Below are 24348 nucleotides of genomic sequence, written 5' to 3' on the forward strand. Positions count from 1 at the left end.
TTCCACCTGTTGTTGTTGGTTCACTGACTAACAGAACGTGACTGTGCTTTTGTTTTTTGAGGTGAGTAACATTTTGTATTATTCAATTTGTATGTTAGCAATAATTAGCAGGTATTGGTGTATGCACTCATCATACCTGGCTTGTTAGCTTAGCTCGTTAACTAGGTAATTAGCCAGCAAATGAAATAGCTTTGGCTTAGCCTCTGAAGCTAATGGGCGCTTTCCACAGTTATTAAACTGGCATTCACACGTGCCCCACCTCTCTGCCCACTTTTGGATAAGATGGGAATTAGGCGACACTTCAAAACCAATCTTTACAAACCTATGAGTGACATAACAGAGGCTACATCCACCTGGTTTGAAATATACCTTAATCAGCTCCAGTTGTGACCTCAAGGACTGATCCCTGATATACTGTATGAGAGGAGTTTTCTTATAGGACAGAAATACATCAACAGAAAATCCTTGGTGTTGTTTATGTCCACAGTGTTTGACAGGACAGTTGTGGAAACTAAAACTTTGACCTTCCAATAAAATGGCCACCTGGCTTCATGTTGTGGTTGCAGACACACCAGCCAACAGTGCGCCTGGCTGCCAGCCTATGGTAGCAAACAGTGGAACATTCTTCACGTACCCTATAAACAAGAGTATGCCAATCAAAATATCCACAGCTCATGTTTCTGTGGGCCAAGCATTAAAAACTGAAACCTAATCAGTGAGCACACACTGGGGTCAAATCAATCAAACTGTCCCCCTTTAAAGCTGTGGTTTCTTTTCCTTCTGAACAAATACTAAAAACAGATTGTCAACCTAACTCCAGGCCTCTCCGCTCCACCCACACAGGGTCCAAATCGCAGTGTGGCAGAGTGCAGACTCACCACATATTCAAAGACCAGAGTCAGGGTTTCCTTGGTGTGGATGATGTCATGGAGGAGCACGATGTTGGCATGCTTCAGGCCTTTCAGAAGAGACGCTGCAGACAGAACAGAGCAGACACAGATATTGAGATACCAGAGGACTCGCTATGATCTATGCCTTCATTATCTGCATCATTAGAATGCAACACAGGCCTTTGACAAGCCTCACTACATACAGGGGATTAAAAGAAGATTAAAACGGAAAGAGAAAATACTGGGTGGATTTCCTGCTGCGAGTTCTCACACTCATTTGTCAACATGTTCATGATGTAATAGACATTGTTATGAAGCAGAGCAGTGAGATGATGTCCTGGGCAGATGATGAAGTCGCCTATTATTAATTAGCAAAGCTCACAGAGTGTTATTGAGGAGGCCGGGTGTGATCAGCACATTCTGGGACAGACTCGCTACGACTTTCACATGTGATTTGCTTCATCTGCGTGACACCATGAATACAGTTAGCAGGGACTGTGCAAGTAATACACACAGATATGACACATCTGGTGGTTTACAGTGTGCAGAGGAGCTGCACTTAATTAGTTCAAAAACACAAATTAACAAAGACGATTCTGTTTATTTCACCAAAGAGAATTTTTTAGAGATGTCATGGGTCGCTAAACTTAAACCTCACCTGATGTTCGACAGAGCTGTGGACTTGAGTCACAAAAATTAGGACTTTATTTACATTTGAGTCTAAAAACATGACACTTGTCTTGTACTTGCCACACAAGACCTGAGCTGGTAATGTGTCAAGGTGATGCACCTTAACATAAATAAATCCTTTACCTTGATTGCTTAGATGTTTGTTTCATGGTGAAAAATTGACTGATTGACAAAGTTGAATGATTAGGTGACACATGTGGTTACCCTTGGCAACAGCAGGTGCACTTAAATAATCCAGGTGCTGCAGTTACATCTGAACAAACCTGCCACTGGGAGCAGTAAACAGGCCTTAACTGGCTACTCTGTCAAAAATACTACTTTCCAGCAGCGTTTTCAGTTTGTCTACTAGCAGAGTAAGAAGGGATTATAATCACAACACAACTAAATCTTTCGACACAGAAAATGCAATAAACTGGTCAATCAACCTCCCATGTTTCTTTATACTTAAACCTCTGTTTAGCTTTGACGAAGCAGAATCTTCACACTGAGTATTTAATCAGGTAATGTGGTGCTGTCATAAACAGACATCGTCAGTTACTACTGAAACACATCTACTGTTTAAAAAGTACTCAAAAATGCTATTTAAGACAAGTGGCCATACTTTACTGCTAGCAGATTAGCTTGCTAGCAGTAGAGCGTAGTCACATAATAATCACCATGGGATCCCTCCAGACCAGTGTATCAGTTTACAGTGCAGCCAAACAAACTGTGGGCTGGCAGGATTTATCACATCAGTGTTTCATTAAAGAAAAAAGTCAACAATGTCATTCAACAAGAAAATACTAAACTCACGACAGAAGGTTTTTAAACAAATGCACACAGCCTGTATTCAGAAACTGAGCCTTAAAACCAGCCGTCAGGACTTCTGGAACTTTGTGATGTCACAACGAAACAATCACCACTCTCAGCCACACCCCCAAGCCCCGCCCAACTGGACCCACCATCCAACCTTGCACGATTTGGTTTGTGTTTACCTGAAATCTGCTATAATTTTATTGGATCACTCAGAAAACAGTCAGCCAATCAGGAGAGTTGGATGTTGGATATCAACACTTGGTATAAAAACACCAGAAAAGTGTAAAATATGCAACCTTTAAAATCCTTTCTATCAAGAGTTTGTATATTTTGATATGTAATGAATGGCCTAATGACTTTGTCAGTGTTACCTCATCACCGAGCATTTGTATTTTAGTAACACCACACTGATTTGTTTGAAACATCCTACTAATATTTGCCTACTGTGGTAATATTCAAGACGCTGAAGCCGCCATATTTCAACAAGAAAGAATAAGTTTTCACATTATACTCAGACCACAAACAACAATTACACAGTTGCAGGCAAACAACCAACTGACAGAAAAACTGTTCTGGCCACAGTGAAGCAACACTGGGAATAGTTTCATTAGCACAGAATGTGAGAGCAATTTTATTAAGACGTAAATGGGATTTTCAGATGGCTGCCAATGTTATTAATTAGCAAACACAAAGTTCTTTTCCAAGGGCACGGGGAGGAGGGGGGGGGGGCTTTAATGGACGGACCCTCAGAGAGCCAGCGAGTGACGGAGCCTCATGAATACATTCATCCTGTATTCCTGAGTTCCTAAAGAATCAGATAAGCACATCAAAAGAGGGAGTCCTCGCAGAGAGCAGGAGGTTAGTGCTGTAGTCAGGTACCTCAAAGATCCTGTCACCAGCCTGAAGATCCAACCCCCCCTCCCTCACACATACACCCACCCTATCTGTGGTAATGGGCATGAGTGTGTGTAGTTTTAATAACCATGGACACACAGCTCTCCTCGACTCTGGATCTGTTACTTAATTCAGCAGTGGTCTGTAATGCTGCTCACATATCTGCGCTGGGAGCTTCCTGCTCAGTAATTGCTGAATTAGTTCAATTTCAAAGTGCCTTTCTGATTTGCTCACAGGGGGAGTTTGGACTCTGTGTGTGTGTGTGTGTGTGTGTGTGTGTGTGTGTGTGTGTGTGTGTGTGTGTGTGTAGCACCAGGATGGCTCTCTCCCTCCATCAGGCCTGGATCATACACAGATCAAACAGACAGATTCATTTTCTCGTCTATATTCAAACAGCAGCTGTGTGTGTGTGTGTGTGTGTGTGGAGGTGAGTGTTTCTTCTTTAAGTCTAAACCAGTAAACTTCAAGTGCTTCACACACACAGCTGACAAGGGTAGAGGTAGAGCTAATCAGAAGGATGGGGGTTGGATTCCTGGCTCCTCCAGTTTGCATTTTGAAGTGTCCTTGTGCAAGATACTGAGCCCCAAATGGCCCCTGATGTGTCACGGTTGTGTGAAAAACTGCCAACTTTTCTTTATTCTCATGCAGCAACTTGTCTTATTCTCTCTGGTTCAATACATTAAGACATATATACTGAACTCTTGAAACAAGATGACTTGTTCAGCTTCAGTAATCGACAAGTTGGAGATTTTTTACACAGTTTTAATATGATGTGATATATCCAGTCAGCCCATGGTTTGTTTGGCTGCACTGTAAACATTATAGGACCTTTAAATTATGGATATCACCCAAACCTAGTAACATTATTTGGACTTGTTCTTTCCACTTATAAATCTCTAACCTTCTCTTATGGCTGTGAAGGGTGTTCCTTCCTCCTCTTGTAGACGAATCACCTTCAGAGCCACCAGCTTCCCATTCACCCTGGCAACAAGATGGAGGACAAACAGAGTATGGAAATCTGGTGTTTTTGTGTCATAACAAAAGAATCTATTAAAACCAGTGAAGCCGAAGAAGAGTGAGGATTTTTAAGTCGATGAAATGTAATTTAGCAGCAGCAGAGTGAGACCTGGGTACAAGGCCACGGGATTACAACCGAATGAAGCTCACCAATCAAAGCTGTTGTAGTGAAGAGCAAAGCAAAATAACATAATTACTGAGCAGATTAGAGTCTGCAGAGTTTCACACGTTTACAGTGTGTGAACTTCATTTTCTGGGATTTAATTAGCAAAACCTTGGAGAGGAGCACCAAACCATAAAAAACTATTGAATCAAGGCATAAAAACATTCATACTAAAGAAATTGCATGTCCCAAACATGCAGTGTAGAGAAAAAATTATCTGCATCAAACTATACTCAACTCTGTTATTGCTTTTCCATTTAATTAATGTATTGTTACAGCACAGTTCCTGTATAATTAAATGTAATATTCACTGCCTGCATGAGTGGCTCGTGAACTATAAAGAAGACAGAGTGGATTAGACAGCGATTTGACATGCACATAGTACTTACTTGCTCTTTCCTTTGTAAACTGTAGCATATGAACCCTCTCCCAGTTTCTCCAGCTTTTCATAGGAATCTGCTTTTCCAAACTTGGGGCTTGTGGGCTGAGGAGAAAGAGAGAGAAATGAAAAAAACAATATGAAAGGATAAATTCAGGATTTCCCATAAGACATTACACATCCATGAGTGATATTAAAATCTGGAAGCTCCCCACTGCATCATCAGGGAGGTGTAATACCAGTGCAGAGGAGGAGAGAGAGTTTCACAAGGTCTTCACATAACGACAGCTTTTCACTGAATTGTCAACTCGTAACTTTTAGGCACTTTTCACTGTCTCAACAGTTCACAGAGAAAAGAAAAAAAGCCAGGACTCAATCTGTTCTCACCCAACAGGTTTGAAAGTCGGAAACTTACTGAGAGGTGAAACATTAAGTTAAAGTAAAAACACTACAGTAAATTGTATAGTATGATTTCTAATTTGGTAGTTTAGGGTTGGACAGTAATGGAGTACATTTATTTGATTACTGCACTGAGGTATATTTTTCGAGTATCTGTACTTTATTTAAGTGTTATATTTTTGGGAAACGTATGACTTTTACTCCACTACATACAAAAGAAAAATATTGTACTTTTGATGCCACTACATTTCTATCAGTTACTCTTACTTTGAAGCAGAGCTTTTAGTCAGGGGAATGAATTTTCTCTTATCTTGAAAAATGTGATAGACCATACACTGTTCATCACAGGAGAAAAAAACAGGCACAGCCATCTCCTGCACTGTCAGTGATGTTTGAACAGTTCACCTGTCGTTGTCCTAATGATGCTACCTTAAAATAAAGACGAGGCAGAAGATTCTTCAGAGACCAAGACCTGGTCTGAAGGAAAAGATTCCTTTCATTTTAAATGTTTGCTGTGTTTACCACCAACAAACTCCATCACCGCCCAAACAATTTGCTTGACAGCTTGTAGCAGTGCCATGGTTTGTCTTACAGCCATCTCTCAGGTTCTACAGTCAGTCAGTCCTTCAGTCAGTTGTTTCAGAGTCACTATGTTCTGTAAATGTGGAACAATACAACACAAGCTGTGTACTCTGTCCACCTCTGTTGGTAGTTCATGTTCCTTTAACACGTGTTCATGTTCATTAAACGTTGTGACAGTGACAGTCTGTGTGAAGGGTCCTCAGATCAGCTGCAGAGCGCCACATCAGCAGAGTCAAACTAAGACGTTCCAATGTTGTCAAAATCATGATCTGACTTAAAAATAGCTGCTAGATAAACACAGTTTGGTTCAGTAGCTGGTGACCTGAAGCACTGCGCTGTGTCACGAGTTCCACTCTACATACAAACTGTACACAGTTTATACTTGTGTATATGTTAGCTGTCATTTGTATTAATACAATAGTGATACCAGAACATTGCTTTTCCAGCATCGGACTTTGAGCTGTTTACGGCTTCAAATCAAAGATCTAAAATCTTAGAGGTGGGTTTAAATGAAGCAGTCATACCACAGCTATGTATAAATAAAGTCTAAAATTGGCAAAACTTTGTATTTAAATTGGGAACTATTTGATCACAGAATAAGTAAAGAAGATGCCAGATCAAGCAAAACTAAGCAGCAAAACAGCAACTGTACAAAAGTGTCTTAGAGCAAATGTACATTTTATTTCTCCTGAATTCAACCTTTATTTGAAAGAGGAAGAATGTGTTACTTATTCTGACATTAGGTATCATCACCATCACTGATGTTTGTGAGGTAACAGCAGGTCCAAAAGCTCGTTAAACACAGTGTCTTGTGCTACATACATAAAGGGAGGTGATGTTAGTCTGTTGGAAGGAAAACATGCTAGTTTAAGGCTACACACTGTCTATTTATCCCACCACCTTTACTCTTTACTATTTACATTTGTGCAGCTGTAGCTGTATTAGCTCCATCTCCTTCATGCACTGTAAGCACTGTCCTCATCGCTTTACTTCCCCCTCACCATCCTCTGCAGCTCTAATAAGCTCAGCACTTCTGAGAGCTTCTCTAAACAAATAAGACTTCCTCCTGGGATCGAACAGGAAGTGAAACTCTATCTGTGAAACACCTCAGCTGAACACTGAGATGTTCTCCTCCCGGTAGCCTGAGGAACCTTTCAGAGGCTCATGTTGTCCCTCTCCAAATTCATGATCACGACCTGTGGCTTCAACCTGAAAATGTGGTGAACAACATCCGATATGAGATGTTGACTGAATGTATCTGAGACAGTGAAACACAGGTGTAGCCTTCTCATGTTTAACAGCTTAGTGTTCATTCACTACTAGCTTCAAATTCTAGAGGTTCATGAGGTTATCATGCAGCTGAAAAGTTCCAAACATCGACTTGAAAAAACCGTTAATTGCAGCTGATCTAATCTCTTACTGTGATATTTTTCATTTTTGTCAGCTCTGACTGCAAACAAGAAGCCTGCAGCCTAAAGGATTTCTACACTGGTCTTTCGAGGAAAGCGTGGGGAGAGATCAGTTAGCACTGTAGCTAAGTGAAAGCAGGATTAAAACCTCTTGTGTCAAAGTAAAGCTAATGTCCACTGTCCCTCTCTTCAGTCCAGGAGCTGCTCTGTGAAATGTCTCTGAGAGTCGGGTTGGTTGCAGTGCCCGAACAAAAAGACCATGAAAGAGACAATTTACACATTTTCATAATCATGGCAGCAGTTCATTAGTGTCTGGCAGCGATGCTGGCAGGCAATCAGTCAAGCCTCATATCACACTTATCAAATCTTATTTGTGTGAACATTCATTAGGCAGCTTCACATTTGGAGCCAAATTAAAAAGGAAACACATATGTATGAAAACCTGAAAATCTCATTTGCATGATTAAGAAAATCATTTTGTTTGTAAACAGGCTTCAATTAAGCACGTGAAGGAAAACAGGCTGGTAAATGCGTTTCAGATGGAGAGGAGGAAAAGAGCTCGACTGCCAAAATAAAACACCTGAGAAATACAAAAAGTAACTGGCGCTTTGATGGCGTCTGAAAACCCAAGCAACTGAAATTCTCTATGTGTTTGAACTAATCTGGGTTTTACTGATAATTTGTGGTATGTGATTCAAGTATTTTGTATGTTTAACTTTGATTTTTTTTTTCAATTCAAACGCACAACTACTGTTGCACAAACCACAGGCACGATTTCTACTGTTGTCATGGTGGACATGTCCCCCTCACTTTCCATAACTGTATTTTTGTCCCGCTCTTTGCCCCACACGTCCACGGGCATGGCTGCAGACCCTTAATCTTGTTTATGAACAATGGGCGTTGTGAAAATATCACCTCTGATGACTTTAGAATTAGTCATTATTAACCATTTTCTCCGTGCCTGGAACATGTGTAATAATTGCTGCAGATGTACTATGTGCTGTTCTGGTTTCATCAGATAAGGGTGGTGGGTCTAAAGATTGTTCTGACACTGCAGGTTTGCATTGTACTTCATTGTACTCATTTATGCATTTCTACATTGATCTATTTATTTCTACATTTATTTATTTATTTCTGTTTTTCTGTGTCCGTATGTTAATTAGGTTGACAGTCATACTGTACCTCAGTATAAAGTCAGATTGGTTACAGCGGTGTTACTGATTAGCTGGATCTACTACTACTGCCTTGACTCCACTGGTACACAGGAGCTATGTAATACTCGTCCTTCATATTGCTTATCCTCCATAGATCCAGGTCTGGACTCAGACACTATCCTATCTGCATCCAGACCTATGACCTATGAATTATTAAGAAATATTAAATTTTGAGTGTTTCTATTTTAGCTGTCACAGCTTTTCTAGCCTTTACGGCACTGGTCACATGATGCTACTCAGCCAATCACTGTGACTGGAGTCAGTGAGTGAGATATACCCACAGGAGAAATAAGTGAGCAAAGTGGGGGGTGGGGTGTCTGTAAGAGTGGAAGAAAGAGAAAAGGAGGTGTTAAAGCTGTTGACAGTGTTTTTTTTTTAATAAAAATGGTTGAAACTGTTATGATGTGAAACGCAGCAACAAAAAAGAAAAAGGGAAATTAAGCTTTTTTGTGTAATCTTTCTAAAATTAAGCACTTTATTTTAAGATGCACATTTTCAAAAGCTTTCTGTTATGTGCTTACAGCCCTGATTATCCTTGAAATGAGAAAGAACATTAAATCATTATTAGAGAAGTTACCTTAGCTTTTGTTTGAGTTTTAATTGAATACCCTGCTAACCTCTAAACCACTATAGCATTACACTGAGTTTAATCTGTATTTGATGACTTAATATTGAGTTAGACCCCTCCTGTGATATGAGACAAGTCTACTGTGAGTAAAAAAAAAACCCCAAAACAAGGCTCCCCAAGTATAAAAATAATTTCCAGCATCCTATCTTGGAACTATAATCTGCGTTTCCATGGCAGCACTGACAACTGTGATTTCTCACCCACCAACCCAGACTGAGGTGACAGCCCACCAACAATACTGTATCAGCAGCACCGTCACTGGTGGTGTTTTTTTTTCTGTGATCTTCTGTCTGCTTTATGACCTTTGATTTTCGGGAAGTGTTTCCTGACAAACAATGGCCTGGCACCGTGACTGTGTGTAGCATCTGAAGTTTGGTTTTGCCAGTGCAGAGACTTGTACCATAACAAGTGTTCACTGACTATATCTGACAACCAGCACTGCAGTTCACTGTAGAAAGAGTTCCAGCAAATGACTCCCCATAAGCTGTTGCTTTTATTATTGATGCTTTGGACAGAGCCAGGCTAACCGTTTACCCCTGCTTCAAGTCTCCATGCTAAGCTACTTTAATCAGTTAATCAGCTCCTGTGCATAACACACAGACCTGACGTTAATATCTCACTCATGGAAAGAAAGCAAATAAGTGTAATCTCAAAAATACTAAACCATTCTGGGCCTGGGCAATATCCAAACTTCAACACTGCAATAACGTCCAGGCCAAATATCACGTTATATGATTTTATCACAGGGGTATTGGCTGTATTTCATGTTTCAGGTGTGTTTTCATCATATAACATTATAATATTGTATTTAATGTTTCAGCTGCTGCCACTAAACAGCAGTTCAAAGTTTTATTTGTCACATGCCAAGGTACAATGTACAGTAAGCAAAGCAGCAAGATGAGGTTCGAAATCAGCAGCAAGAAAAAACGTTTTTAATTCTACATTATGAAAAATACTGCATATGGTGGGAAATATCATGACATTCGATATTAGTGAATATTTGCCCAAATTGATCATTTCATCATTTCATCATTAGATGAGCGAGTGGAATGTGATGAGGCAGGAATGTCAAGCAATGGTTACAGTGTCTTAAGTTTCCTGTTTCTAGCTAGCATTAGCAACCACAGCAGCGAAACCCCTAAATGTAATGAATTGAGAAAGGCTGTGTTTTGTTTCGGTTTTTTTTCTTAAGAAGTCAACGTCTCATTTGTAAGAAGATTTGTTATTTTTTGTTATTTTGTCTTTCAAAAGTTTTGTTGGTCCTCTACATAAAATAGTTAAGGACAGTTGAGTCTAACTGATGAACCTGGATGTCTATATGGGATATGAGCATTTAATAGAGCTAACATAAGGATGAGAGATGTTGAATCTGTTGAATATCCACACATCCAGAACACTACAGCGTGTGACTGCGGTTCTGTAAAGGTGTACTTACAGAACTAGGGCTGGAGTGACGACGCAGTTTGGGCGACTCCTTGCCGGCAGACGAACTCTTGGCATTGATGCAGGCATTGTTCTCAGAGTGGACCCTCTTCACCTGACTGGCGGGCTTCTCGAACGGGTCGAAGCCACTCTGCGTGCGCTGAACTCTCACCTTCTTGTCCTCAGGAATGGTGTCCAGGGGCTTGATGACCGAGTCTGTTCCCTGGCAGCTGCGTGTGGACATCTTTGTGACACATATCTGTCAAAAAAAGGAAGAGGAAAGAGAAGAGGAGAAAAGAGAGAGGACATAAAAGTGAGCATTAAAGAAAAAATCCATCTGCGATTACCAGTGTTCAGCCAAAAACTGACTGTGCCCCCATCTTCTAGATCCCGCCTGTTTTTCATCTCGCTGTCAGCCTGGGTCTCTTCCCTCCCTGCAGAGCCTTGCTGCTACCTCACTGCTAAGATGAGAGTCTTTTTATCTCCATCTCTCTCTTCTCTGATCAAAACAGCTCCAGCCTCCTTCAGTCCTACTGCACACACACACACACACACACACACACACACACACAAACACCCCCGGCTGCAGCTGCTGCTGTTTCCAGACTGTACGTTCACACAATTCCGCCTTATCTCCGACACACATCTATACATCCATACGATTGTGCAGACATGCTGCAGATTGTCTCCTACAAGCCCATCAGGCACAAGCACAGCCTTCCACACTCCCCATCTATTTTCCAGCACAAAGCACCTCACCAGCTGCTCCTCCACTGTGGACTTTGTGTATTGAACACAAAGAACGCAGGCGGCATGACATGTTTTGCCACAGCTCCCTTCAGATTAAATATTTAGGCCTGGGCTCCCCTGCAGGAAGAACTTCTAATTACTCTAATACACAAGGAGGAGTCATCTTGCAGCTCGCTGGCCCGTTCTTTAACTTGGGCCAGGTTTCATCGGACACACTGGAGCTTTTCCCACAACACAGACTCCCTTCAATGTGGCACTAATTTTAGATTAAACAAGAGGCCTGTGCTTTGGGTTTTAAATAGGACAAAACATAAATTTAGCACATATTTATTAGTGAGATGTCTGTCACTGTTCAATATTCAAAAGTATCTTTGTATCTATTAGTTACAATAGATGCATAACTGCAATGATTTTGAGCTGATCTTACAAAGATGATATAATGCTCCTAAACATCTTCTGCAGACATGTTTTAAACTATGTAAAATCCTCTGCTATGATTAATATTTTGTTTAGCATGGTATTCCTATTTTCACATAATAAGTGAAAAAAAATGGAAACTGGGCTGGAAGCTCATCTACTCTGACTTCCTTATTGAGAAATCTGGATCAGGTCTTGTGTCCCGCCCATCACCACCTGCTCCTGCTCCACGTTGACAGATGAAAGAGCAGAGTATCAAGATGGTTAGAGGAGGAAAAATCTGCAACTAGCAGACGTATCAGAACGGTTAGCATAGTTAGCATCTTTTATTTTTTTTCTGTTGTTTCATAGGTTGTAACTGGCAGCAGCTGACACAGTATAGTGGTTGTGTGTAAAATCTGGTTGTCAGAGTTTCAGATTTATTTAGTCCCACCCCCTATCCCCACAAGTTGACAGGATTGGTTCCTTAGGTTTTATGACGTATGAATCCCTGGCTGTCCAAACCATCGGAATCGGAATAATATGCCTCTGAGTACATCAGTTACTTTTATCTTATTCTTACAGATGTGCTTTGCATAACTGTAACGTCAAATTCATGCATCAAATGCTGCTTGAAACTTAGTAAAAAGAAGGAAGAACCATCCAAAGCGCAGCTTCATGGTTGTAATGTCTGTAAAAATGGTAGAAAAGGACAGAAACACCAGATATATGCTGAAACATCTTTCTACACAACACGGCTTCAATTCCAGGAAAGCCATGTATGTCCAACTATGAAGTGTGATGGGCCTCTGACAGTGACTATGCCCTGGTGCGATAAGCAAATTCCATCTTTAAAATGAATGACATTTAATGATATATGTAAAAAGCATACAGCAAGAACACTTAAAAGGATAATATCAACCTTACGAACTTAATGTCAATGACCAAGAGTTGAGTAAATGTGTCAGCTGCAGTTGTCCAGAGTAACTAGCTCGTTTAGACACAGCAACGGTGTGTGTCGGTTATAATTAAAATCACAGCTCATGGGATTTGAAAATTTTTACTCTCTCAAAATGTGACTTTGAAATAAAAACTATAAATCGCTCAGCCCTAACGGAACACGTACATTCTCAAATAAAAAATATAGAGTTTTGAGAGAAAGTTAGCTGGTCATCAAATCAAACAAAGTTCTTAGTTTTATTCATCTGTACATCAGAAACATTTCCAGCAGGAAATAAAATGGAAATATTCCAGGAGAGAGACAAACATAAGAATACATTCAGGCAAGCGAGCACGAGAAATGGGCCAGAAAACACACAAGAGAAAGAAACAGGAGAAATAAAAAGAAATGAGCAGCTTGAAGGCGTTCATGGTAATGAGGCTGCTGAGCTGTCATAAACATGAGTCCCATCCATATCCAGGATGTCCTCAGTGACAGCAGCTGTACGGCAGAACAGCACAAATGCTAACAAAAACACGTACTGTCGTTTAGGACGGACCTCACTATCAGGCATCAGTATCCGATGGGAGAGGATGTGTTCAGCATGTCAGAGCGATAGAAAGGTCACCACAGTTCTTCAGGACTGGGAACACAAAGTATATTCTCTATTTAAACTCAGATTCATTATTTTCAGTTACAATTGTGTCTTACAAGGGCTCAGATGGAAAAGACTGCTACACCATCATATTGTTTGGATGGACCTTAGAGTAACACAATAGAAAAGAATTTCAAGAGAACAAGGTCTGATGTACTGAGAGGAACAGACTTTATTCCTCCCACGAAGAGCGACGCGTTTCTAAAGTCGTTACCACACTTTAAAAATGGACCAGTGACGTTCCTTAAGCTCAGTGTGTTTGATTTCAAGCAACAACAGCAGCAAACACTTGAGTCACTGGTGGACATGGTTCATAGATGGCAGCAGGAGTAGAACATAATGAAGTGCTGTCATGAAGTCCAGTTATTACTTGTACTTTACGAAAGTGTTTCCATTTCATTTTACTCCTGGGCAGGTACATGTTAGTCTGTTGATGGTATTTTACACAAAAGCAACATTATTGGTTTTTAAAGATTAAAGTCAAAAGTTAGCATTAGCTCCACTTTGACCACCTGTAACACTAAAATGCCACTTACATGTTAATGCATCAGTAATGATGATTTACTGTAATGACATAAGGCTGACAGGGTTCATTCTGCAAACTTCTGATTATGTTAACACTTATTTAATTTTACTTTAGTAAGAATTGAAATGAAGAACACCATGGTGTGAGTGGTCAGCACTGGACTGAACATGATAGTCGTGTAAGCTGTAAATGATCTATCTTAACCTAATGGTGTGGATGGACATCCTGCTCTAAGTGTGTGTTAGGTTTCCTAGAAAGTGCACTGCTTGTGACGTGACTGAGGATTTCTCTCTGTTTGTGAATGATGGTAGCAGCTCTACGAAGTGGAAAATGATTATATAAGTTTGTTTTGGTCTTGTGTTGTTTGCTCCAGCCTCCGTGCTCCATTCGGAACATGACACCATCTGTATGCTTCATTGTTGCTCTTCATTAGTGTTATAAAACACACCTGTGCCTGGTTACTGTTTCCTGTTTGCGTGCACACAGAGGTCATCTCCATAACATACACAACATACATGCCGCAGTCCAGCGATTTAACACAACAAGAATCAACACGCTCCTGAACGATCCATCTCCGTCATTAGAGCTGCGGAAAGGCACAAATAGGCTAGCAGCTCCGGGTCAACCTAGGAAGGCAGCTCAAGTTCCCAGGAAAACATTGTGACCACTTCACCCCGATATGGTGTTAACATTAGTGTCTATGAAGCAAGTGTCCCCATGGAAGACTGGACAGAAGTGGACAAGGGCTACACACATGGACCTTGTGTCGGAGTGCTGGAGGAACGGCAGGAGCTCGCACTGCGAGTTGGGTGCCATGGCTTTGCTGGCAATTCACGACAGCGAATACTCAATGTCCTTGGAGTAAATGGACTTCAGTGCAGAAAAAGAACATTTTGGAGGCTGCTGAAAAGGCCTCACAGTGGCTGTGGCTCCAGAGGATCCATGGATACGTGCAGCACATGGACACAAGTCAGGGGCTGATCATGCCTTGCCGGGTCACCCAGGTGAGGGGGGTCTGATGATTAAAGACCCGAAACACTCCATGACCCAAGGTTCATCACTATAGTTTCAAATAGCTCCTTTAATAATTTGGTGTGCTCAACTTCAGACTAGCACCATATCCTATGACCTATCACATCCTGTGACTGGTCACCTTCAAGTGATGTTGTAGAAATGCAGATGAATGGGTGATTTATGCGGTTGATATTTACTGAAATATAAAGCAGAAGTGTTGTTTTTTGATTTAGCATCTATTTCTACAGCACAGAGGCAAGAAGCAGTTTTCCCTTGCAGCAGATCAGTCAGGACAGTAGGGAATGACTGACACAGGAGTGACAAAATATGGTGGAGAAAGCCCTGCAGTGGTTCTGTGGTTTAGGTATGAAATAAAAACACTGTGTATGTCTTTAACTAAGATGTTCTCTTTCTCCACAAGATTTAATAAAATGTTATAAAACCTGATCCCTGATTGGTTGCTCTGGTGCATTCACCCTGAGCAGGATGAGCATCTTGAAATGAGCGGAGGGATTGATGGACAGATGGATGAACGGATGGATGCATCATCTACATTTTCAATATTGAATCCACAAAAAAAACAAAACATGTGCAAGAAGCAGCAGAACCAGTTTGATTTAAATGAGACGCCTCAGGCATCTGCTGGCTGTCAGTTGTTGCATTAGAGTTGCAGCAGCAGGACGGGGACATGTCTCCACAACGACTCTGATGAAAATGAGGAGTGTTAATCCAAAACTCACGGAGACGTGCACCGCTGCACTCTGCAGACATGAGCCGGCGCTCAGAACATCCCACTGCAGATATTAAACATCAAGGTCAAGCTTTTAACAATTCAGATACGCCAAAAATCTAGACTGATTTTATGCCACATGCCGTCCAGCATCAGGCTTTTTTAGTACAAACCACTACTCACTACAATCAGTGATTGACAGCATTTGGATAATATATCCAAAGCCAATTAATGAACATCCCTTCCAAAACCATGGGCACTATGGGCATTAATTTGCTGCTATAACAGCCTCCACTCTTCTGGCTTCAGTCTTTCCATCAGATGCTGGAACCTGCTGTATGGATTCGCTCCCATTCAGACACAAGAGCATGAGTGAGGTCCAGCACTGATGCTGGGTGATAAGGGCCTGGCTCAGAGTCAGCACTCAAGTAAATCCCAAAGGTGTTGGATGTGTCTCAGAACAGCGCTGGGTGCAGACCAGGCAGTTTGTTCCACACCATCCTGGGAAAACTATTTCTCTAAGAAGCTGGCTTTGTGCACAGCACCACGGTCATGATGAAACTGGTACAGTTTTGCCCATTTATACCTTAATACCTCCCTTCCTTACCTTCCTGATACATTTTTATACTTCATGTTAAAACAACAAGCAGATCACAACAACAGATCAACACATCTCTACAGGGCGCAGCACAGGACCCAGCAGTCCAGCACATTTCATTAACAAGCTCTTTTAACAGAGGCATCATGATGGAACTAACAGACAGGACTTCCAGTAGCCTGCTACACAACTGACCCATTACACTCACTCTCACTAACACATGTGAGCAGGCAACACATATTCACACGCAGACCACCCCCGCCTATATTACTATACTGCTTCCTACAGCAGAGAGCACATTATCTACAGATGATCTGCCGCTCCATCAGATCTAATCAATCTACAGATACGCTGACACACACGCACACACACACAAACACACACACACACACACACACAAATAAAGAGGCTTAAAATATGACCTGGAAGTGGCAAACCATGACTTGTGCATTGTGCATATGCCCTGTGTGATCTCTGGGTGCACAGGAAGGTCCTTTCTCAAAATGACACCCATTCACTATGGAGTGTTGCTCCATATAAACCTCCACAGCTGTGGAAGGCGCTCTTAAGGGATTCAGTCACAACTCTCCACTGTGAGCAAGAAACACAGAAACATATGAATACTTATAGATACCTTGCTTGTTTTTATATCATGTAATGTATACTTTGCAACCATAAATGTATTAACATACTCAAAGCAATTAGCATGTGCTACAAAACAGGTGGTACAGTCTTCATGACTTCATTGATGCATGCACATAACAATCACCAAGGCAACTAAAGGTTTGCTAGAGTCAAAGATGTTTTATTTTAATTTACTGTACATCCTGTGATTTTTAAACCTGTGGTAGTGAATGTAGTGAACTGTAGCTAAAGGTGTGGATAGAAGTTTATGTGCATGACCACCATAGTGGTTACAAGTAGGCTTGGGCCGATATTTTATAAGATTGAATATTGTAATATTTTCTCATTATGCAATATTTTTTCACAATATCAAGAAAAAAATGCAGAGTATCTTCAGTGCATTTCTGTATTTGGCTGTGTTGTGAGTATTTGCTGCACATGTGTTGTCAAACTGATGAAAATGTTTTCTGAATTTGTTTATGCTTTGTCTATTTGCATGTGTTTTCTTAAGCTGTAGCACGTTTAGGTGTCGGGGCCACCATATCAAACATAAAATACAACATTATATGTATTATTAGTTTTTAAAAACACCTGAAACATAAAATACAACAATATCATATCATATATTATTATATATTGCAATACTGTATCGAGACATCACATCTGGATAGCAACAGTAAATCCAAATCAGTTTAAAGTTTACTCAATTAGTACAATTAGGCTTGGACGGGTATTTCATAATATCAGGTATCATGACATGGTATTTTTCATATTGACAAATATCTGTGATAAATTTGTAAATTGTATACACCATGAAATTTAATATCTTAACTGTACCAACATGAAATTTGAAATGAAATTTTGGATATCTCTAAAGCTGCTCTTATCAATGTTTTTACATGAAAGTGGATCAAATCATTCGACCTGAAGTGGCTGCTCATCATGACAAACCCTCAGAGAATTATCACCAACAGAGCATTTTAGCATCCTTTAGCTCATTGTTTTGGTTTTACAGACAGAAAACCTAATCGTTCTGATAACCCTCACCACACTCGTCAGCCTCGTTACCTCAGCCCCTAACAGCACATAAAAAAATGTTAGCACCTAGCTGGAGAACATAGTGGATGATTTAGCAGCAACAGGAATTGGTGGAGAGCAAAAGAGTTCGAGAGAGAGTGAATGTTGCAGACGCATAATGCATGAAAGCTAATGTTGGTGTTTCGTTTTGCTAACATGTTAGCTATAGCAATTTTAGAAGGTTTGTTGTGGAGAATTAAACAGATCAATGCTGCTTTAAGTGAACAGTGTGTGAAATATAATCATCAGAAATATTCAGTGGAAATGCTACATTATGACAGTGTAAGCATGAAAAAGCCACTCAGAGTAAAGACCAATCCTGGCCACAGGTGATGGGAAGGCCAACTTTACTCACTGGTCTGTGGCAGCATGTGGAAGCCCCGCTACATCAGGCTTTCCTCTGCTGGGAACGCCCCGCCAAGACAGGAAAATCTCAACACGGATGTAATTACACCATATCGATTCTGGCTGAAGGACAGCCTCTTTAATCACTACCCCCCTCCACCAATGCAAACATGAACACACATATACAAACTGTGATAAACTGCATTGTTTTCCTATCTATAATTTATTCTGTGCTGCTGCACCCCCACAGGGATCACTTTAGATTTATCTTATCTTAGAGTTGTCATACGAATGGCTAATGGAAAAGGTAGGCAGTAACACAGTGGGCAGGCCCTGGCTAATGCAACTATCTCCAGAGAAGTAGTTACTGATGACATTAGCTTGAATGATGACAAGAACCCACAGAGGCCATAAAAGACCAATCAGCCATAAAGCCTACTTATGTGCTCTGCTAACTCAAGGCTATCAGCCATGTTAACTTGTCCACATTCGGGGCTTGCCCACTGGGTGAACGCATTTTCATTTCACAGAGACAAAGCGGGGCTATCGGCTTGCCTGGGCTCAAGACGGTAGTGAGACGATACACCAGAGGAGAGACTGGAAAAAACACCTCATCCTCCTCTCTATGCAACCGCACCGTCTGGAGAGCACAAGCCTTTGTTTCAGTGTTTTTCGATGGCAGATAAAACTGTGCCTGTGTCTGCGTTAAAAATAGCCGGTGCTTCCTCTGACACAGCAGTGTTTTGTTCGTCACAGCCTTCTGACAGAGATTTGAACTGTAGATGGCTGATGGACTGATACAATAATGACTCAGTTCAACAGAAGAAGATCTGACTGAGGGTTAAGCTCACATGCCAGAATAGTGACATTTCAGTAGAGTCATATCTGGTCCATCTCTGTCCACTGATATGTGCAGCTGAAAACAAGGGGAACACATGTTCACAGTCGTGCAGGGCAACATTATCATTCCTTTAGGGTCAAGTTGCAAATTAATACTTGACAAAATTAGTCCAATATTCACACTCCTTTAGGCTCTCTCCACCATGATCACACCTTGTTGCTAACTTTGTTGGTGCCGGGCAGGTAGCACACTGTAGAGTGTGTGGCTGAAAGTAGCTGCCTCTTGCTGCAAGAGAGCAGTGATGAGAGCTGTGAAACTGAAGCTAAACAAAGAAGTTGCAGTTTGTAAAACCAAAACAAATTGCTGAAAGAGTCAGTTAATCATTCTCTGTTACATGCTCTTTTGATCAATTTTATTTAAAATAAAATATTGATTCATGTGTGTTAGGTTTAAAATTCAAAATAATACCTAATTTCTGAGAATCAAATGCAGTCCTTAATGTCAGTGTTTTTCCCATTAAAGTCAATTAGAACTCAATAAAGACTGGACTTAATGGATAGTCATGCAAAGCATGCTCTCTTTTTGATCACATTTTGAACTCCACTCTTCAGCAAACGACTTTCCTGTCTAAACCGTGATTCTATTATCACAATTATTTGCTGATGTATCTGATAATGACATTAAAACACCTTTTGAAAACCTTTGTATCAATCAACTTTTTTAAACCACTTCTCAGTGACCAGATGTGCAGGGGTGAAAATAATTCTACAGGATTTGAACTCATCTCTCAAAGCCTCGTTTTTCATTCATCACACAACGACTTCAATGACTTTGGTCACTTTTCAAAACCATGAATGTCTGCAGAGAAAGACTGTGCACTGTTATATGTGCCTGTTTGGATGATGATGGGAGGCTTCTCACCCAACGTTAAAGGTTCTGTAAAGAGATTTTAAACAATAACACAGCAGCAAACTACTATTTTACAAAGATATAGTGGAGTCATAGTGTCCTGAGCGGGATGAAGATACGCCCTCCTGAACGTGTTGAAACCTGAGTACCTGGGTTGACAGTGTGTCACTTCACTTCAATTTACATTATCTCAATGCACTTTACAGGGTAAGGTCAAGACCTTACTTTATTATCGAGAGAAACTCGGGAGAAAAAACTCCCTTTTAACAAGGAGAAACCTCCAACAGAACTGGGCTCAGGGTGGGCGTGTACTCAATGCTCAGTGTTCAGGTGGAAGCAACCCTCCAGAATTTCCTCCACTGAAGAAACCTTCTATAAAGGCCTCTGACAGAGAAAGAGATAAGACCAGAGCACAGGCAGACTGGCAGTGGGGACTACCAGTACAGATCCCGGTCAACCGTCAAAACATCCATAAAGTTTTTACCAACTCCATCAGTGTTATTCATGTGACTGCGGTCCCAGCAGATAAGTCCAAAGCTGAATTTCTTGGGTTGTGGTTGAACAGAGACCCGAAGGTGTGGCCAACGCTTTTATTTTGGTCTGAGATGCTGGTGGTGCGACATCTAGTGGCAGTGACTAGCTTTTCTGCACAGCCATGCAGGAAAGCTAGAAACACTTGTCTTTAGACCTTGGCCTTTAGGATTTGGGAAGCACTGACACAAACATGATTTATTAGTTTGTGCATTTTCATATATTTTAGAAGTAATTTTGTGATGAAATATTGTAATTTCCTTTTTGGCACACCTACCCACTTACCCATATCCTTGAGTTCTGTTGGCCATCTGTCAAAGCCAATGTGACTCCTCTCTGCAAGTCACTCTCATTAACTGCACCAGCAAAATAAAGTATGTAATTGCATTTTGGTATTCTGCTGCTGTGGCCCTTTATGATTTTGAACCCCAGCCTTAAGATATTGGGGATGAGAGTCTTAATTATCATACATGGTGGAATAAAATATCCCAACAGCCAAATGATGCCCCAGATAAGAGGCTCATCATTACAGCAGTGTACCTACATCCACACTGCAGAAAACAGCATAAAAACAAAGAAAACAAATGATAGATCAATATAATATTTTCAATTCATCATCACTGAAATAGCATAGAAAGTTATGTGTACTGACTATTGATATGTTGTAGAGACTGGCATTTGCTATCAGGACAGAAAACATTAAACCTGTAGAAAAGAGAAGGAATAAAGAGTTTGTGATTGGCTGAGAAGCCCATCAATCAAGCAAACACTCAAAACCAAAATACAATCTGTTTTATGCCTTAATGCCGTCTTCATAGAATCGCCGCAACAACACACATTGGAAGAGGGGAAAGATTTTGTAATGAAAAAAATTGAAGAAATTTTTGATTGATTCAATACAATCAAAGAACTGCAGCTTTAACACTATAGTGATCCTATATGAGGAAATATCATTTAGTAAAATATAGTTCATAAAACACAAATGTTTGATCGAAATATTGTGAAATACAGCTGTGACCTGAAATTAATTATTCGGAAAGTACTAACAGTGCTTCCTGCATACTGCTTCAATTTTTCATGCATTCCTAATGAGTAAGCATCTACAGTTGGGTTATTGACAGAAAAATAGAATGGGCATTTTGCAATTAAGTAAGGTGTTAATTTGTAATGGCACAAGAGACCATTCTCTTATTTTGAAACTGATGGAGCAAGTGTTTCCCCTCTGAGTTGTTGGTCTAAAGTCTGGTGGATCAGTCGAGAATAAAATTTTACAGATTTCAAACGGAGTTCTGTTCTACTGTGATGTGCTGCATAATCGTGAAACTACTGGCTGTGATGATCACAAACTGGACCATGACTCTGCAGGTTTCATCCACCATTTTATGTATTCATCACTGTGGCACTGCTTGTAAAGCCTTACAGATTGGTCCCTTGTGTATCTGCTCCTCTAATTCCAAACACAGTTCAAACGCACTCACCGGAACCAAACAGGCTCTTTGTTCAGAAGAACCTCATCATGAAGGAGGTTTCTGAGATCCAGCAGAGTGTCTGGAGGAGGAAATGTTCTGGCCAGTTAGTTTCTCTGCCAGACCGTCTACCTCCTGAACTGCCTTTGATTAAGATGCTACAGAATAGAAATCGCAGGCATATAAATTACTAAACTGGCCGGCTTCCCAGCAGTCCTGGCTTCAGGAGAGCACACAGTCACTTGGGAGAATGGCCAGCTGTTGCGTGATCGGACCCCCCACTTCCCCCTCCCTGCCAACTTCTCTCCTCACCACCCCCTGGGAGCCTCTACCTTTGCTCATACTCAGCACCACTGTTGTGTAAGACTGTGAAACCTATAGGGGCTGAGCAATATAGTGAAAACCCCCTAACCAAATACAGCAACTTTTCACTTTGTTCTAGTGCAGAAGTGCTGGTGGCACTTTTCTCACTCTGTCTCCCATAAGACAGGTCTCACTCTGAGGATTCATTACAGCTTCTCGACATACCATTAAGCTGGAAAAGCATCTACATGAGTTCTCATTACTTAAGTCTAATTTGATGCTGTGTTTCTTCCAAAGCTTCTCCTCTGGTATGACACAAATTCAGCATCCATGCTTTTGTTTTACAGTGTCATCCATTCACATCTCTGTTGGTCCAGCAGGGGAAATCAGACTCAATCAATCAATCATTCATTCATTTGCCATTTTCCACAGCAGACTCTCATTTGTTCATTGTTAAAAACACATATATATATATGATAAGATTGATGATAGGATTTAGTATTACGACTCCATAAGGTTCAGACAACCAGTCCTCCAACCTGAACAACCACATGGGTCATTTGTTCCAACCCTCTGATATGACCCATAGCAGTGTCTCCTAAAATAGTGCCCCTGCAGCGGCAGTTCACCACTGCTCAACACCGTTGGTGCCAGATCACCAGAGGCTGAAATCCTGACTTTTAGTCCTCAATGTGGATCAAACTTCAAATATACTGGCCTACATTGTCATTATAACTTGATAGCATTTTTTTATCATACCCTCCCTTTTTGGTAACTGCTCACATTTCAAACTTCACACCCCCAGTTTATAACAATCATTCTGTTGTACGTCTGTATTCACCAAGCCCAGTTGAGGTAACCCTGATGACATCATCAGGGTTACTTTTTTTTTTTCCAGACTAGACAAAGCTTCTGCAGAGACCCAGCTTTTTCTTTCTTACATTGTATGTTATTATGCAGCTATATTTAATAGCTGATTTCATGGACTGACTGGTTCTCCACATGACTGATAAACTGGTTCTACAGCAATCACAGCAGCTCTTTGAGGCTTACAAATGAGCTCAACGCTAACCTCAACATGCTAGATGCTAAGCAGTTTTTTTTTTTCCTGTTCTGATGATGGTGCTAGAGAAAAAGTCACAGAATCACCAAAGAGGTTATAACTCAACCTGTGGGGAGCATGAAAGTCTGGACTACAAAGTTTTGTAACGCAGATATTTCAGAGGATAAGTTAATAGTTTGACCTCCTGGTGGCGCTGGAGGAAAAGTCAAGGGAACAGCAAAGTCAGAGCGATTTGTGCTCCAAGGAACATTAATCTCTGCACAAAGCTTCATCGCAACCCACCCCACTGTTGTTGAGATATTCCAGGGGAGCCCATAGTGGTAGACCAAATGACAGTACTGTCCCTACAGCAATGTCACAGATATGGCTAATAATTAAACCATGTTTTGACAGCCATGAGTTTGTAGCTCTGCACAGTGCCTCCTGTAAAACAGACAGTTAAATATTGCTCACTTGTGTCACGTTGAGATGTTTCATAACAGCGAGGCCACTGAGTCCACATGAAATCAGCATAACAATATGGCATTAACTGGACGTGGATTTCACATCTAATTGGGTATTTACTGCTGACTCATTAACATGAGTGCCACTTAAGCAAACACCTTCATCTCGTAGCCACTTGATATGAATCACGCTGCGTGCCACTCACTCCGTCTCTGGGGAACTGCATGTGAATAAAAGCATTGTGTCTGCTGTCAGAAGCCTGTATGCAGGTCTTGCACTGGAGTGATGCTCTTGGCCCTGACCTCCTGCCCGGAGCACACACAGCACTCTGGATGGATTTGATGCACAGGTATCAGTAGTAACCTCAAAACAAAATGAGCAAAAGAAAAAAGAAGCCTTGGAGGTTACATCACATGAAGGACAAGATAAAAACAAAGTGGTGGTTCAAATACAGAGCCAGATACCCTTTGCTTCTAACTGCTTCCTGCTTGTATACAACCCGACAGAGCCAGTCTACATCTCAGAGCTCTTTTTTCACAACGTGGCAACAGTCTGGAAACATCCACTGGAGCTGACTGAGCTTGGTAGCTTGAGAGTCAGCTGTGGGTACTGCTTTGGATCGGTGGCTCTCAACCTAAATGGATAAACTGATTA

General features: G+C 41.0%; 1 protein-coding gene across 4 annotated transcripts in view; it reads right to left on the minus strand.

Annotated features, from left to right (window-relative positions):
- Positions 1 to 24348, minus strand: part of cdk14 (cyclin dependent kinase 14) — a 198821-nt gene that overhangs the window by 120403 nt on the left and 54070 nt on the right. For all 4 annotated transcript variants that reach the window (XM_071468356.1, XM_071468358.1, XM_071468360.1 and 1 more), the window contains 4 exons: positions 10496 to 10741; positions 4839 to 4933; positions 4171 to 4250; positions 879 to 973 (listed from right to left, as the gene is read on the minus strand). In XM_071468356.1, the coding sequence (XP_071324457.1) occupies positions 879 to 973; positions 4171 to 4250; positions 4839 to 4933; positions 10496 to 10741 (516 nt within the window). The remainder of the gene's footprint in view (positions 1 to 878; positions 974 to 4170; positions 4251 to 4838; positions 4934 to 10495; positions 10742 to 24348) is intronic.

Source organism: Trachinotus anak, unplaced genomic scaffold, assembly GCF_046630095.1.
Source record: "Trachinotus anak isolate AG129_WGS33_773 ecotype Australia unplaced genomic scaffold, CSIRO_AGI_Tana_v1 ptg000032l, whole genome shotgun sequence".
NCBI classification, from domain to species: domain Eukaryota; kingdom Metazoa; phylum Chordata; class Actinopteri; order Carangiformes; family Carangidae; genus Trachinotus; species Trachinotus anak.